The 18,296-nt window shown below is 38.9% G+C and overlaps 1 protein-coding gene across 1 annotated transcript; it reads right to left on the minus strand.

Moving 5' to 3' along the window:
• Window positions 1-350: 350 nt before the first annotated feature.
• On the minus strand, window positions 351-17,714 carry LOC140235086 (EH domain-containing protein 1-like). The gene is made up of 2 exons (XM_072315126.1): window positions 16,641-17,714; window positions 351-5,504 (listed from the first exon to the last, which is right to left on the minus strand). Exons 1-2 carry the CDS (start codon window positions 17,553-17,555, stop codon window positions 4,800-4,802), a joined length of 1,620 nt encoding a protein of 539 aa, XP_072171227.1. The 5' UTR covers window positions 17,556-17,714; the 3' UTR covers window positions 351-4,799.
• Between the last annotated feature and the right edge of the window lie 582 nt (window positions 17,715-18,296).

The raw sequence follows: 18,296 nt of genomic DNA on the forward strand, positions 1-18,296 counted from the left end.
CAGGACTAGAGGATTAGTATAGAACTGATTTTTAAGTAGCTAAACCTGGATGTCTTTCTCTCTGTTCAAGAACTCTGCATCGTGTATGGAAAGGACTGGCTATGGTGAGCCTCTTGTCTCCTATCAGAGATCATGCTGTGACAATACCTGTGAGGCTTGACTACATGTACAATGTCTTACACAGTGGAACCCTGTTCACGAGCACAGTCACTGAATCAATCACTGCATAAAACAAGCACAACATAGATAAATACATACGTTGTGTAAGCAGCGCTTGAGCCACATCTGTTCAATTTAGACATATCAAACACAGGACAACACACCAGCTAAAACATGACACAGTTTCATACTTGTTAATGCGACTGCTTAATGGCACTCCAATTTATTACATTCAGTGTTGTCACTTGATATTTAACTATTGGACAGCACAAGTTCAATGCCAATCTTTAAGAAAGAAAAGAAAAGATTTCTTAAACAACTTACAATTTTCGTTTACACTAGATTTATTGGTAAACACAGAGTACTTTCATGCTGCCATATACATTGTCACTATACCAACAAAAAATAAAGATCTTTGGGGACCTACTTTGAAGGGGTGATTTGTAAGAATATACACCAAATAGTTCATTCATTGTACATGTCAATAAATCCACAAAAGCCACATGCTATAGTAGCCTACAACGATTCCGTACATTCACTAGCAGGCAAAATAATTTCTTGTATTGTTCTTTTCCCATTCCAAATTGCCAGTGCTCTGCCTCTTCTGCACAGAGAGTTATACATTAAGACACTAGTATAGGATTTAATTCAGAGTGTTCTGCCATTGAACGCAGGAACCACACACCAATGGCAATAATGGACCAATTTATGATGACTCTATTGTGGCTGCATTACCTGAACTCACTTGGGAACACTACGCTATAGATATATCTGGTTTATCTTACTTCTTCAAACATATACAATGTACACGGCTACATTCATGGCAGCAAAGAAGAAAAACTAAACGAGCAAGAAATAGCAAAGTATGGTGTAGGAAGTCCATTTCACAGATTCAAGTCACAAATGAAGTACAGTACAGTGCTCGTTGGTAGTGTAGGTCTCACAGCAGAAACATGGTGGTGTGTGTAAATTCTTACTATGGTACCTTGGTATATGCGTGTACACTCATCATACATTCTTACAGCACATCCTCTGGCAGCAAAACGACATGTGCCTGAAGAATCCTCACATCTCCAATGAGGTGTTCAAAATTCTGACTTGCAACGGTCAATTTCTTTCTCAATACATGCTCTCTGTTACATTCTTAATTCCGTTCATTGGATGCAGCTCGGGCAGTCAAGAAATCCTATTGCATTCATCTCCTGACCCTTTGCTCTGCAGCAATGTTATGCGCATACCTGCATCTATGAGTGTATACTGGTACGTAATATTAGTGGTACAATGTACCAATGTATTCTGTATACCTACAGTATAACACACATGATTTCAGTACGGAACCGCACACTGTAGTAGCTTGTGACTTCCCGAACATCTAAAATTGATATACATACTTGAAATTTCATTTCAAGTGAATGAGAAATTAATTGATTCTACAAATGCTGTTTGGAAACAAACGAAACAAACAAACAGGAAACAATTGTCCAGCACGACCTGGAAGCACAGGAAATTTCAGGAACAAGTAGAGACCCTTATCTACATCTACTACACAGCACCAGATACTTCAATCACCAACAATCACTGTCGTAAAACACTGTGCATTAAAAGTTTGGGCTACATTGCCATCAGTAGAATCCCTACATCTTGATGAGAACACAGTTTCTGTATTTAGTATGTAGATTATATCCATGTCAAGTGACATATACTAGTAGTTTTAACTGTATTCAATTTCAATGTAGTTTTGCCTTAAACAAACTTCATGCAATTCATGTATCATGTTTATGTTTATACCAAGTAAATCTTAATTCTTCATTCAAGCCTCAGTGCTACAATTCAAACAGTGTTACTTCAAGGCATCTTTACTAGACCTTGTTGAATTCGTCAGCATACTGTACAATTTGTATGTATCATTATGTGTAAACCCCGACTGTAAATCCAACCTCTCCCATACACAGTACAGTACACATGGATGTTATAACAAGTTCACTAGCAATCTCTGTACAGATTGATGTTTAAACATACAGTATGTGAGCCACTATAATATTATTTCACGGAGTACTTATAACTTGCCTTCTACATCACAATGTGTACAGATTTCCACTGGGTAGCTCCATGCACAATACACACATACTTATAATAGCAGATTTATTCATGAAAAAACAAAAAACAAAAAACAAAAAGAATAGGTATTTTACTGTAAATAGACACTCATACACATGTACAATGCATGTCAGGTAGATGATACAGCAACAATTATTCTATAGTACTTTCTCGACATTTCAAAATGAGCTGATATGCTTGACAATTACACCAAGATTCTCCTATGTACTTGACAGCACAAACTTTGTAAGCCTGCCCGGAAAAAATTGAAAATTAGCGTGTTTCTACGAGTGTGGCTTGATGGCAAATTTGGACAGAAATTAAAATTGGTCCCTGTTATTTTGCATACTTGCCAGGTGCCTAATTTTGCTTTAAAATGCCACCCACCAAGTATACATGAAACCATGTTTCCACTGAAGTACCACTTTCAGAACAGAAACCAATTTTAAAAGCAATCTCCATTAACTATGAATAAAATGCATCAACGGCACAGAACAACTTGATTGAAAAACGCAACAACAAAAGTGAACAGCTTATAATTCTTTGATTATAGAAAGGAAAAAGAAAAAGTTGTATAATCTATACAGGTATACAAGAATTCCCTTCTTAGAACATAAAAAGATATGAAACATGTATTGCTTGAAAAACTATGCATGGTTAAAATAGGAAAGAGACAACCCAGGCAAATCATTTGCTAAGACCTTCAATCATGTCTATATGTATACTCCATTAAGAGATGTACAGAAAAGGGCAATTGAAATGGAATTAGCTTGGAAGTTCCATTATCATTATTGACCTTTACTTTTACTCGTAATACAATGTATATATTAATATATACCTTCTTCTCTTCCTTTTTTTTTTTGCGAGGGGGAGGGTAATTTTATATCAACTTCGCTTGTATCATTGTCCTACAACAATGAACTTTAAATGGAATGAAAACAGCAGAATCACTGGTATACTCGTGTGCATAAGAAAAAGGCATACATGTTTTTGTATCCCACACTTAAAATACATTGTAACTATAATGTCTTCGAGAGAGTGAACTGCTTCTTTGCAATCGCCACAATACACTGAGAGCAGCACACATCACATATTTTCTCCGCTCATTTTGTCATTTAAGGTTTTGAACTTTTAGAGTGAAATGTGCTCAGCTGGTTTTCAAGGATGATATGCCCCGATGTGATTACTGCACGAGTAGTGCACATTGAACAAAATAGAAAAATGCTCCAACCCACATATTCTTGCCCACTAGCGCAGTTCAAAGACCAGTTCACAGTCCCTGCCATATCCTACTGTGCACAATTTCACTCTCTGCTATATGCATTGGCTTACACACAGTCTTTTTTTTTATTACTTTATTTTTTTTAACGTAGTTGCAAGGCAGTGAAGTTTCTTACCACATTGCAAGGCCTGCCCTATATCTATGTGTAACTGTACCGCAAGCACACTGTATCTTCACATCACTGCTCTTTTGGAATATATATGGTAAAGATTGCAGCAATCACATTTGTCTTGTCTGATCAAGTGCTTGGCTTTCATTCATACAGCTCTGACGTCCCACCATGTAATTGTTACAATACTAGTCATCATTTACCAATGCCTAATCACTCCTAGCTTACATGTAGACATATTTACCTAACCCTCATATGACCAAAACAAGTGTACCTTCAACAGTGCCAAGAAAAGAAAGTCATAAAACAGATAAAAGTGTGATTCTACTCATATATCTATGTGGTAAAAAGTTCACTTAGAAGCAGACATGAAATTATTTTGTATTTTCATTTACATTGTGGAAACATATAGTCCAAATTACATAGTTGGTACAATATGCATGATCTACTCCACATATTCTTTGTGTTTTCTCTTTCTTGCCAAACTTACAGTATTTTATAATGAGATACTGTGCATACATGCATACTATGTCTAGCTCAATGGTATAGAAATTATGAACGTTACAAAAATGCACCTCATCAAAATGAGATCAGAAGATCAAAAGAGAGTCTCACAGTCTTCCAGGAGTGCAATGTCAGTAATTAGGAAAGAGGAGGGGGGAGGTGCTTGTGACAAATGTGGGTACTGGTAGACAGAACGGCAGAAGATACAAAATAAGCCATTTCTAGGGGCCTGCGCTGAACCGATTCCTGTAACCATTTCCCTTTGCCTCACCGTCTTGTTATTTCTGCAGCGTGCAAAGACAAGCAAACTGGTGACATGACTGGTTCTCTCTAAACCAGTGAGAAACGCCTTGTTTGATAAGCATTAGGCACCGGGAACAGATCGCACAAACTGGTCCTTTAGACAGCAGCAGCAGCAACAGTAATTTGCCAAATATTGTACACTAACAACTTCATATATTTGAACAACCTTCACTCGACCAAATCTACCACATTACACAATATCATCTCAGAATTTCCGCCTTCAAATCACCCCAAAGAATTTCGGGAATTAACTTATTTGGTAGAACATATATACATTGTACTGCTCGCAATAGAAAATATGGGATACACATAATATTTCATAATCATTATCACAAACTTTTAACCTTAAAAAGTGGGCACACCACTGAAGCCTCGCTTGGACGGGGGCACTAAATGCGACGGCAGTTCTGCTGGAAGTTCATGGCCCTCCAGCTTGACGTTGATCAAGTGCATGGCCAGGGCAAACTCCTCCCGGTCGAATTTACCATCCCGATCCACATCAGCCAGCGTCCATATCCGTTTCAGCATGGTGTTGGGGAGCTTGGACTTGACCATTTCCGGCTTGGCCACCGTCCCCGAGATCTTGCCGTCGATGGGGCCCAGCGAGTCGAAGATGGCGGCATACTTATCCATGCTGTCTTGCACCACCCACTCCTGAATCTCGTTCTTGCCGAAGTCGGCCCCCTCGCCGTAGCCCGTGTGGAAGGGACCCTGCTCCTCGACGAAAGCCCCGCCCCTGACCAGCTTGGTCTTGTCGACGGCCTCCTCAGTGGGAATCATCTGCATGAGGCGGGTCATGTCGTGGGCCAGCATGTTGTCCACTTTCTCGATCATGCGCGGCTTCAGCGCATGGAATTTGGTGAAGTCCAGTTCCTTGAGGACTTCTCGCATGCGTGCCAGGGAAGGGAAATCCCCAGGAGAGATCTGGTAGGTGCGCTCAACCTCTTTGTACACCTCAGGCAGGTTATTGATCAATTCCTTCTTCTTGGAATCCTTGCCAAACATAGATGGCATGTCACGCTTCAGAATGCTGATGATGTATGCATGCACCTGCGTGTTATAAAGACAAAATAAGAAGAGGGAAATAAATGATTACAAGTTTACTGATGGGCTTTGATGAAACATCAAAAATACAATGATGTATATTATGCTCCATTTGCGATGTTTTTACTTCACAATCATTACTTAACACTGAATTTTGCCTCAAATACATACCAATACATACACATTGATGTACATGTGTATGGGCTCAGTGAATGCAGAAATATCAGTAGAAGACATCAGTAAAATTTTAGACAAAATCGGAGAATCCATTCATAAGTTATTAATTTCTAAAGTTTTGAGTAAATAAATGTGCCATCATCACTGGATAAGATGGCTGTAACAATGAAGTGATCTCACAGTAGAGGAACATTTGTAGAAGAATTATAAAGAGAATTCTACAATGTACATATTTCATTCTTTCTTGCATAATATAATGAAAGAGCTCATGATTTACTAATGACATAGTACGCCAGTAACAAACCAAGGGAGCATATGAGATGTACATGTACTGTTCATAACAACTAACATTTTGTAGAAATCTCTTTAGTATCTAAATATTTTGATATACTGAAATAAGAACCATTTGATGTACACAAACTGTCATATTAAAACAATCATCTACATGTATGAGTAAAGCATTTCCTTCATGTTCACTGGAGGAGGAGGTGAGATCATTGTATATCAGGAAAAAAAAAACAACAAAAAAAAGTTCAATAATTGCTATGAAGGGGATTTTGTCCTGACATGAGGATGCCCTACAAATAAGAAACAAATAAGTTATATTTTTGGTGAAATCACAGAAATATCGGGAGCGCATGACGAATCAGAGCCCGAGTTATTATGATCTATCACTGCCTCAAATGGCACAACCCAATTGGTACACAGCCCTGACTGAGCAAGTGTGACTACAATTTACAATGCTACAAAATTATCCTGTAAATCACAGTGTCCGTGCGTGTAGTTAACATTTTAACAGTTCAAGTTTATCTTGATTTTTTTTTTTTTTATGTCTCTCTCTCTCTCTCTTCTCACTGCACTGCGACATTTAAGTTGGGACTGGGAAAACCTGGTCTCGGCTATAAATTAATAACAATAATGATACTACTGCAACTAAAATCATACTGCTACTTTCAACTCATAACCTGAAATGTTTGTTGTCGGCCCATGCACATGGCACGCCCCACCATACTGTATCAACATGACCTCTCCTTATGCATCTGTACCATTTTAGTAGAAAGATGAAGCATGGGGGGGGGGGGGGCATTATTAGCCTCAGACCTGAAAGTCAGAGCAAGGTCACTGTCAACCCAAAAGCAATAGCTGGCTAGATTATCAATGATGTAGCTTGCACATACGAGCAGACTTTTTAAGCTTCACATTCTTTTTTGCCTGTTTTTTTTTGTCAGAAAACACCAAAGATGATCGATGACATCTCTTTCCATTAATGACATCCTACCTAAAACAAATTTCCATAAAATCTGTCCAGATTATCCAACAGTTTTATGTGGCTGTCAGTGTGCACACTAAAAATGTGACCTAAATGCCGCTGAATCCATAGTATTTGTGGAGGACAATCACAACAATGTATGAGAATTACTTATTACTGTAGTCAGCAGCTTCAGCATACTTGGTAATCACCATGTGCACTAGAATAGCACAGCATAAATGACATACATGTAATAAACCAGCAAAATACCTTATCAGAACATGACTGTTGCACATTTTGTAGTTTATTCACCAATCCACACATTAGCATTGCACCAAACTACTACTTGTTTAGGCTCTTGTAGTTCTGGAAACAGGGAAGAAGAATTCTTAAAATTAGCCAGTTTCCTGCAATCCGGGCAATTCCCCTGGGACCTACAGGGAACCTCTGTCCCTGTGAGTTTCCTATCACTCAGAGTGATAAAAAATAAGGTTTAATTTCACTTCAGCATTTTAAAGAAACAGATTGACACACACACACACACACACACACACACACACAAAGATTCATGTAACAAGTACGAGGAACAGGAATAGTGGCATGACAAGCAGCATACATTTGTATTAAACTTGACCTGGAATTTGGTTCCACTGGGCTACAGATAGACTCTCAGATTCTTGTGCATGTGTGTACAAGTGTATGTGTGTGTGTGTGTTTTTATGAACATTTTGATCATTTCACAAAAGGACTTGAATTCAATGCCTTTAAATTATTCCAATTCTTAAAGATCCTGTTTACCTTTGGGAGCACTGATTAAAAAAAATGTTAAAGATATCACAATTAATGCATATAGTGTACATGTAGGTCAGTTGTATCACAAAACATCCTACCATATAACATTTTTGCAATAAAGCCTAAAATATAAGGAGATATCACTATTTTTCTCAATAAACCATAACTGTAGACGGTTTAGTCTGGAAACATTTCTATTACAATTAAAATATTGTTCACAGTTTGTATACGACATGTATTTAACAATTTACTTAACATCAATTACACTAGTTCAAATCTTTACATTGGTTATTTCTATCCCTAACTCACATTTAAAGAACTATTTTGAAGCACTAATGCCAGACTTTTGTTTCATCTGCAAATGGCAAATTATGCCTGTAAGAGGGCAATGCAACTATACTAATGGAGAGCCATTACAACTAGAATTTTATACCCACCATTTAACATTAAATTAACTACACTGTAAATGCATGATATTCTTCGAAGTATGAAATAGTTTGTTATACCCAATATAAAATCATTTGGCTCAACAACAACCCCAGTGTGAACTGCAGTAGAAGGGGCATTGACTATGAAAAAGACAAATAAAGAATGATTTCAATAATACTTCCTGACAGTTTCTTTACTGGGAACCAGATGGCCTAAACAGTTTGATTGCAAGACAAGTACAATTTGTGTCATGGTCTTTTTTTTTCCAACCTAAAGGTATCTCTTCCAACTACACCTACAGGGTATGTGTAAACCTGAATATCATTTGCCAGGCTGGCGACAGTACTATTTCCTGTGACATACTCATATCACAGCCTGCTCACAGGTTTTGGGGAACTCACAAGTGGATAAATGTTGCACACATTTTCTCTCCCTTCTATGATCATATCAATACATATCAATACATTTACATCTTTACAATGTATGTATCATGTTTTCAGGTAGGATATAAAATAATAAAAGACAAGATGAGACTATAATTTCACCTACTGACTGAACCAAGGAGCTATCATGTACAATACATTGTACACCATCTGTGATTCAACTCTTTGCCTTTGTAACCCCTCTACACAGATTAAATAGCATCAGATTGAAATACAAGCAGAATACTCTTCTCTCTCACTTCCGACACTAAAACCATGGAGCTATTACGAAAAACAGTCCCACCTCTAATACTCTCTTGAAAAACAAGGATACAGAAAAAAAAGTGGAAAAAAGGGGGTCAGTTCAAGGCAATAAAATTGTAGTCTTGGAGGACACCCTCCTTCCCAAGAGGCAATGTGAGACTATTGGCTACAGGGAACTCATTGCTGGAATTTGGCAATGAGTCAGCACTTGACTATTCTATTTTGATCCATGTGGCACAGAGACGTCAGCACATGGGCGAGAGTCACCGCTCTTGAAGTGCTGGTGTTGAGATATAAAGATGTGGGATATATCCAAGAACTGATTGCGTGGTGAGCAAAGTTCATGATACATGTATGATGTACCTCCCCATCCATGCATTAGCAAAATATCTAGTGTATTAGGTCATAAAAGTATTTTCTTGGTACACATCAGAGCTTATTATTGAATATGACAATAGCATGTAAATAATTATGGATACCACTAATGGCAGTTCAAGGATTACAAAATCCAACAGGCAAAGTCCACTTTATGGCATGCTTACAATGTAAAATGCAATTCAAATGTTCATGTATTGTCTTGCAAGTTAATGGAAGAATTTTTTATATTACTGAATACTGATTCACTAGATGGGAGGAAATGTTTTCTCTAGTCAAACTAAAATACAAAAAAAAAATGCCTTCGTGAGGTCTAAAGATTCTCACAATGGACACACCAGGAAAATGTAGGAAAATGATGCTGAGGTTGTAAGTTATCATGTTGTAGTGAGTACATTGTACATAGATCTACAAGTAATTTACGGTCCAAGGGAAGTTTACCCAAAATATGAGGGGATTCAGTTAATGCTAAAATAGTACACATCAGTGATGTCTGGGAAATTGAACAATTCTTAAAAGTTATGTGGTAGTTTCTTCCTCCATCAATGTTGGCACATAGTATGGCTTTAACCAAAACTAAAAAAAAAAAAAAAAAAAAAATCAACTTCAGAATGGATTTTCTGCTCTTTCCAATAACTTCAGTAATCTGCATTAGAATTCACTGAATTAGAATTCAAATTATGTGTATTTCAGGTAAATACCCTTTCAATGAACTGACACTAATATTTGACAGAATGCAAATTTGTGTACTGCCAGTCAACATGTTTGTAACATTTACCATTCAAGCAATGTTATAGTCTGACATTACAAACATAAATCAATTTTATTACCATCAAAGCCTGTACTTGTGTGAATTTCCGGTTTGGTACTACAGCCGTAGTGTTCTCATCGATAATCATTGTGATCTAGCCTATAACCATGGAACTACAATGTTGTAGGTCCATGCATTAGGCCAAGTAAAAAAAGAAAGTAGTTTCTCGTCCGGGTTTTTTGAGCAAGGCGATGAGGGAGGTCCTTACTACTTGATATCTTACTATTTTTTTGAGGATTGTCAAAACGAAAGTAATATGTGTTTCTCGTCCGGTAATTCTGAGAAAGGTAACGAGAGAGGGCTTTACTATTTTCTATATCCAATTTATGAAATGAAATATCACTCTGGTAGCTGTGTTATGAGAGACCAGGTCCCAAGTCTATGTCTTGCCTGCACTCTGTGCATTTTCAAACAAATATATATATGTTCAATACTTGAAATGAAACTTCATGCATGCAGAAATACATTTGCTTTTTCTTTCCACTACAGATGTCAAGGGAAAATGACCATCTTAAAACTGGTATTTAGTGTTGCAATGGCATTTCTGATACCAGTGTACTTGCAAATCTGATGTATTGTGCTATTAATTGAAACAGGTATAAAACATGTCTTTCAACAAATGTACGACTGAAATAAATTTCATGATATTCAAAACACTGCTTTATTTATCATTGGTGTTTGCGACTTTTTGTGTCCACACAGCTGGTATGTATCTGCATTTCTTCACAGTACAATTGTAGCACATTCAACTGGAAACTGGCTTGTACAATTGCAGATGGATGTCAAAATGATACTGATATGGCATTATAGCATTAAACATTTAAAGATGTTTCTTCCTGTTCTAAAAAGACATTTGATAATCACTCATCATTTGGTTGATGAATGATTGTATACCACACTACAGATGATACGACTCACGGCCGTGTCCGTGAATTTACATCGTAAAGAAAAGTATCCTGCAGAAATACGAGACAAACCAAAATCCGTGGAAAAGTTATTTATTTTGTAGATACACCAATTTAATAATTCTACATTTGCTGGAAAAGCGCATTCATTTTATCTTCAAAATATAACAATACATCGCCGTCAGATGCAACGTTACAGAGCAGAGTGTACGGGCCTCTACACAGCTACAGACACGCACACTTTGCCAATAAACGGTGCGGCACGGCCACTGCATTACCGTACCTTCCGAGACTGCACGCACATGCACATAGTCACAATGACAGCAAAATGTATACAAACTCCATACAATCCTCACAAGCATTTGTACAGTACAATTCATCCGCTTAAAATGTGAGAAACGGGGGAAAATATGAACAATGCGCGAAATACGCGTGGAATATCAGCGATTGTTCGCAAAAATGTCGCCGCTATCGCGTTCACGACGTACCGAGTGCGCTGTACATCACAGCCCAGGCCCGCCCATCCAACTACAGCTCGACTGCTTTGTGGAGCAGTGTGAAATGCATGCGTTATTACATACGCACTACAGAAGCTACAGCTGTACTACAGCTAAGTAGAGGATGCAAGGCGTAATTAGAATGGAGGCATCACCAATGGTAGGTGAATTGTCAATTTCTTTTTTCGGTGGCCAAAAAAATAGTAAATATCAAAAAAGTCGATTCGGCAACTGAAAATCGATGCGGGCAGGGAGCGGGCTGGGACGAGAATTATGAATTTCTTGGTATTTTCAGCGCCATTTTGAAAATAGTAAATAGTAAAAAAATCGATGCGGACAAAATCGATGCACACGAGGACGAGAAGCTGGTTTCTTTTTTTACTTGGCCTTAACTGTCTACAAAAAAGAACAGTGAAACCAGTTAGCCAACACCACATTCCACCTTGCTTACAATGTTGTATGACAGTAAATGTCAAGTCCATCACTTTGTTAAAGGGGTCATATAGTTTCAGTTGAGACCTAATTTCAGGTTTCTAACATATTTGGGTGAGATGATGAGAACCTCTTATGAAATACATGTATGAAAGAGCATGTAATTCTATGAGGAATTCAAAGTTCATTTGATGAAAATTGGTTTTGAAATGGCTGAGATATCCAAAAAAGAGTGATTCTAATAAAGTGTGGGACCCATACTTTATTTCGATCGCTTTGTTTTACTTTGTTTTTGGATGTTTCAGTCATTCCAAACCCGATTTTCATCAAATAAACTTTGAATTCCTCTTAAAATGGTATGCTCTGTACTATAATATAGATTGTATCATAAGTGTTTTCTTGGTACGGTATCTCGCAAAAAGTTAAAAGCCAAATTCTCATCTCCACCAATACTGTACCATCCTTAAGCTTACACTGTACAAGTGAGTGCAGATGTAAATTAAACAGTTTCCCTTTAAGCTTACAGCTACAACTGAGTGCAGATGTATAAATTTAACAGTTTCGGAACTATACTACCCATTGTAAGCCTTGAGGAAAAAAGTGCCCTAGTCTGATGATTGATACAGGTCTGGCAGACCTCCTAGATTACACGAAACAAAACTCCATAAGGGCGTAGTGCAAAGCAGCATATAATGCATGTGCATGTGCAGAAAGCATTTTAATACCGGTACGTGTTTGATCGGTTTTGAAATGTCTCAGCTGTCCTGGGAAATGGAGTGAGCAACCTTCTCACAACCTTCTCTAGCGACTTCCTGCCCGAGTTGGTTGGAAAAACAGAGGGCCAGGGGTATTAGAATGAAGGTTTCTCAAGATGGTACTGTGCATTGCAAATTCACTAGTAATTTGCATAATTTATGCTAATGTCTGAATCAATGATACTTTGCTATGGTGGGGGAGCAGAAGAAGATGGAGGCAAAAATCTACGTTTTTTACCTGAGCAATGGAATAAAATCGTCATGAATTACAACATACAGACTGTAATCTTCATAAAGGTCATAAAATGCCATCTATCCCTTTTAAAGATACAACTTACTGATTCAACAAACTGTGTTTAATTCTTTTTTTTTTATTTCATTCAAAAGTAATTTCAATGAGACACAGCCACTCCTTGGCCTCCCCTTCCTTTCATCAAATACCCGAGTCACAGAGCACCACATGCACAACACACAAACACACACACACACACACTAACACACACACACACACACACTAACACACACACACACACACACACACACGAAGACATCACATGCAATTTTAGAATAGAGCACTGCTGTAAATGCAACCAACCATATCCTCACATGGTAGCCATATTATGTAATACACACAGCGGTGTAGGTGTATGCAATATATGGGACATGTACTAAAATTACATTGAGAATGTACCTGGAATTATATCGGGCATGAAATACATTGTACTGGAGTAAGTTTAAGACTGAACCTGTGGCCGTCTGTTTATTAATCACCAAATGGTTAAAGGTGCATGGTCCCGGTGTTTTAGTCAAATGCGTACGCGGGCGCACGGCGCAAGTTTCCCATAGAGACCTACGTGTACGCTATCGACTCCTCTTTAGCGCTTACGCTTTGGCCAACTTTCCCTGAGTCCGAAGAAGTCCGATTCACTGTAGTCAGTGGTTGGATCACAGTTCGGCTCATGATTCGGCTGAGGGAGATGACAGCTTTAGCAAACTTCTTTTGTGATGTCATAATAACAAGCACATATGCACGCACCTTGGCATTACTACAGACTGCGCAATGCGCAGAGAAGACAACAAAGGCAACGTTACTTAGCAACACCTACGCACTTTACTCTTGATGACAGCTAAACTTCGGTAATCTTTGTATCAATGCTAACGGTGATCGGCAGTATTATCAACAGCGCCCTCTACACTACTGGGACTATGCACCTTTAATGGTTGGGATCAAATGCTTGCATACAGACAGGATTGCCCGCACTTGTTGAGATGCAACATATTATGGTAATGACAATTACCAGTTATATACAACTTGAAGGTCAGTCTCTAGGTAGAGGTGTCATCAACCCTAAGCTACCACTCACTCATACCCACATACATATTAATTATCATGTGACATCAACATCAATCTCATTAAACATAAGCACAAAGCATTTACAATATATGGTATACATTGTGTTGCTTGAAATAATGGCTTTGGGAAAATGAAATTAAAATTGTTTACAAGTTTTGGCCTCCTTGAATCAATACTAATTATGAATCAATTATGTTTGATGTTCATACTTGCCATGGTTTGAAGAGATGACAGAAACAAATACTGCACATGCCATATTATCAGAATGATGACTCTCTACCTTTCTTTCTTTTTTTTTTTATAGTGAAACACTGTTCAATCTTGCATGTATTCCTCATTTTCCATTCTTTGTTTTGTCTCTTTTTCCCTTCTCTTTTCACTTGACTGATTTGTATGAATAAATCTTCTTTCAATGCCATTGGGCATTCAACCAAGCACAAGGGTACATTGTAGGACAAAAGTGTATGTGCTCACATGTATGCACACACAACAACTCACTTGGTCTGCCAAAGATTTTTCATCTCCAGCATCTGATATGCCTTTGTACACACTTAACAATGAGAACTATTTTCACACCTCCACACACAAGCAACATGAACAGCAAGTACTATTGTATGTTCACACCTTGGCTTTCTATAGTATTACAATTAACACCCAGACCTAAGTGCATAATCCTCTAAGAGTCTAACATCCACTGGTGACTGGTAATTGAGTTATTGTACACATGATGACTCACAAACCCTAAGTTAAAGGGAGGTCTGTCTTTCATTCTTTCATCTTCCATACTTAACTGAATACCCTCAAGCTTTTAACCCTATTCTAACTGGGCTATTTGAGACCAAGTTTTTACTGGGGGGGGGTCAATTTGACCCCCCCTTCAGATCTCGGCCGCCGATCGCGCGATCGCCGCAAAATTTTGCCTGAACATAGAGCCAGATGTCAACTACAAGATTACATGGTCATACAATAGAAAAATTTTGATTTCATATTTTTTAATAAATTAATTATGCAAATTAACGCATGAAATCATATTTTCACCTATAACTTCATCAAAAAGACTGAAGGATTATTAAATTTTTGTGTCAGAGTTCCTTCAGACACATCAAACAATTTTCTAGTAAAAAATAGCGCAATCAAAATCATTTTCTTTTGTTTTTTATTGTTTTGTTAATTTCTTATGTATTTTATTGTTTTTTCAATCTTTTGTTTTCTATTGTTTTTTTGCCAAAATTTGTTGGAGGCACTTTTTCAAGCTTATCTACATTAGAATTGATTTATTTCAATGGTTAAAAGTTGAAATAATCTAATTTATATCAATTAAACAAAAAAACACAGTTTGCATTGGATTTGCATACGAAATCATGAATTCGAGCGTTTTTCGGGTTGACATGCATATGCAAAACATTGCATAACTTCAGAACGGTGTACCCGGACGTCGCAAATTTGATCTCAAAATATGCGGGAGACTCGAATGAAAAAAGTCACGAAACGACGCGGCAAAATCTTTGCGCGTTGCGGAATCATGGCGCGAAACGTCGAGGGGGGGTCAATTTGACCCCCCCCCCCCCCCCCAGTTAGAATAGGGTTAAAACATTCAAAGGGTGTTGAAGCAATATCCAGTGAAGTTACGGACAGCCCTACATCCAGGTCATGGGACAGATGTCAGGGGGTGGGAGATATCATTCATATCAGAAACCCAGGGATTCTTTTTGACAGTTTTACCTGCAGTCTCATTTCTGCTTGCATGTGGAAGTTCTTGACAAATCATGCTACCCAATACATTAATAATGGAGGGATACCAGACCTTGCTGAACAAATTCTGATGTTGAGTATACTGTCAGACCCCAACCAAATGCAAAATGTCAATGCAAAATGTCTGAAGAATTGTGTGTGTTGGGGGGGGGGGGGGAGGGGACAGTAGTACTAGATTTTCTAGTAGTAGGCAAGCCAGACATTTGTTAATAGACCTTTGAAGTTGAACCTACAAGTCCTTACTATCATATATTAACCCATTCCTTCCACAATTTTTTGAGTGTCCTAAATGCCCCTGAACGAGATTCTTTATTCCCTGTCGACAGAGAACAGACAGGTTGGTAATCCACCTGATCGAAAGCAGTCAAGCGGTACATGTATCCCCTTTCAATGGTCAACTAGTGCAAGGTATGAACAGAGCGTGCGCTGATGGGCTCACAGACTCTTTTGTTCTACAAAAAACCGGGCATTTGAATGGGATGACTGGGGTCAGCGAACACAAAAATCTACTCGAGCTCAGCTTGGATCGCTATGTACATGTTCATAAGAGTTTTAAAGCAAAGCAGGCACAAACTAAATCAGAAAAAGGGTAATAATGCTGTGATATACGTACATTTTATTTTTACAACAGAAAGAGAACTGACCATATCAGATACTAGTGATAGAATGAACTCTTATCTTTTTATCAAACCCATTTTTCTGGGCATTAAATACAACACAAAGAAAAATGAATTTAGGCCACAAAAGTAGGCACTCTTAATATCTTCATCTTGATTGGGAACCTATAGTAAATACCACTACCACCAGGTTCCCTTATATCAGTTGCTCCCACGGGAACCTGGTAGATCTATACCAGGTTCCCGTAAGAGATGGGTTAAATATTAAATGATAACTTGTTAGATCTATTGATAGTAAATTTCGTACAAACCTTTGCCAGTCTTGCTCTCTTGATGAGATCATTCAGCTTCCTCAGAGCTGCATTCCGGGGAAGACTCTGCAGGTCCTTGAACAGGTCAAGCTCCTCTGCCTCAAACAGCGCTCTGTTCATGTCAAAATGAAGCTGCCTGTCCCAGAACGAGCCGATGTAAACTCTGGATACCTCTGGCGTGTTGATCACTTTACCGAGGGACCACATGAGAGCCCCGTACACCCTCATCAACTGCTGATGATCTACCATATCTGACTTGTTCAGGACGATGCGGATCTTGTCATCTTGGCCTTTTAGTGCCTCGATGGCTCTCCTGAATTCATCAGAAATGTCCAGTTTATGTGCATCAAAGAGGAGAATGATCCTGTCTGCGCGCTCTGCGAACCATTCCAAGACGGCTACAAATTCGTAGCCACGATCTAGCCTCTGCTTCTCTCCAGATAAGATGCCAGGAGTGTCGATGATGGTGATGCTATCCAGCACTGGGCAATTGGTCAAAGAGCACTGGAATCGATTTAGGAATGCATTTCCAAATTTTTCCATCTTCCGAAATTGCCGCTTGGGATCAACGACCAGCGCATTTCCTGGTATGACCTGGTCACCCTCCCCTTTCATGACGGCGATAAATCGATCTGTCGTCGGCTCTGGCCCAACTCTCATTCCGGGGAAATCTTGTTCTAACAGATATCTAATGAAGGTGGTCTTACCTGTCGAATACTGTCCCACTAGGAGGATCAGGGGTTTGGCCGTGAAATCCGCCTCATCGAGAGATGGCGAATGGAAATCATGAAACCGGTATTCCTCTTCTAGAGGAAATATTATCTTCCGGTACAAGTCTTTCAGTCCGTCTACGACATTGTTGAAAACCTGCGGCTGCTTGCGCCGGTTTTCGTCTTTGTTGAGCCAGCTGAACATCTTGATCCTGATCAAGCAGTCTCACACGGGGGGAAAATTAAGCAATTTAAAGTTACGATGGCACCCAACTGACTGTAATAATACCGATGTGATGTGATTAATGCCGAAGTAGCGTGTTCATCGTCAACTAAAACGTCACCATTGCGGGATTCGCCTTATGAAGAGAGCAGCGATGCCGAGTACCCGTGGCCGTGTGTAACGTATAGGCCTACTTACCTACGTACGTGTATTTTATGTAGTAACTTGCGCTCAGCTCAATGGAGTGATAGCAGCTGCATGACATTGCAGCAGCAGATAGGATCATTCGATATTCATCTGGCAATGGAGTTCGCGTGGCGGCCGCGGTGTCATCTCCGCACTCGCAGACACCACACGCAGAACAGGCATTTAGTGACACACCTACAAGGTATACGCTGGGCCAATGTCAACGAGAGTGCACAGCGTACTGAAAATGCACCATCTCCAGTTGTGTGTACACCAGCGAAAGGTCGCGCAGGCGCATGCGTTCCGTCAGTCGCCACGAGATGAGCTCAGTCGAGTCATGTATGCATTTTCAAGGAGGGCGGTGTGTGGGAGATTAGTGTATGACCTCTTCCTCACAGTTGAACTTTTACACGAGAAAGCCTATCGACATAGGATGACAGTTGTTTGACCTAAAGTTTGAAAAAACAGAAAAAAAAAATACTGCGCTGATGCCTATATGGAGTATTTGACCATAACAGACGTCGTTTGATACCCAAA

The sequence above is a fragment of the Diadema setosum genome, chromosome 1 (genome assembly GCF_964275005.1).
Source record: "Diadema setosum chromosome 1, eeDiaSeto1, whole genome shotgun sequence".
Classification (NCBI taxonomy): domain Eukaryota; kingdom Metazoa; phylum Echinodermata; class Echinoidea; order Diadematoida; family Diadematidae; genus Diadema; species Diadema setosum.

Coding starts and splice junctions, on each gene's coding strand:
- LOC140235086 (XM_072315126.1), bottom strand. CDS start 17,555: ATGTTCAGCTGGCTCAACAAAGACGAAAACCGGCGCAAGCAGCCGCAG. Junction 5,505..16,640: donor AGAGAGCAAGACTGGCAAAG/GTTTGTACGAAA, acceptor TATAACACGCAG/GTGCATGCATACATCATCAG.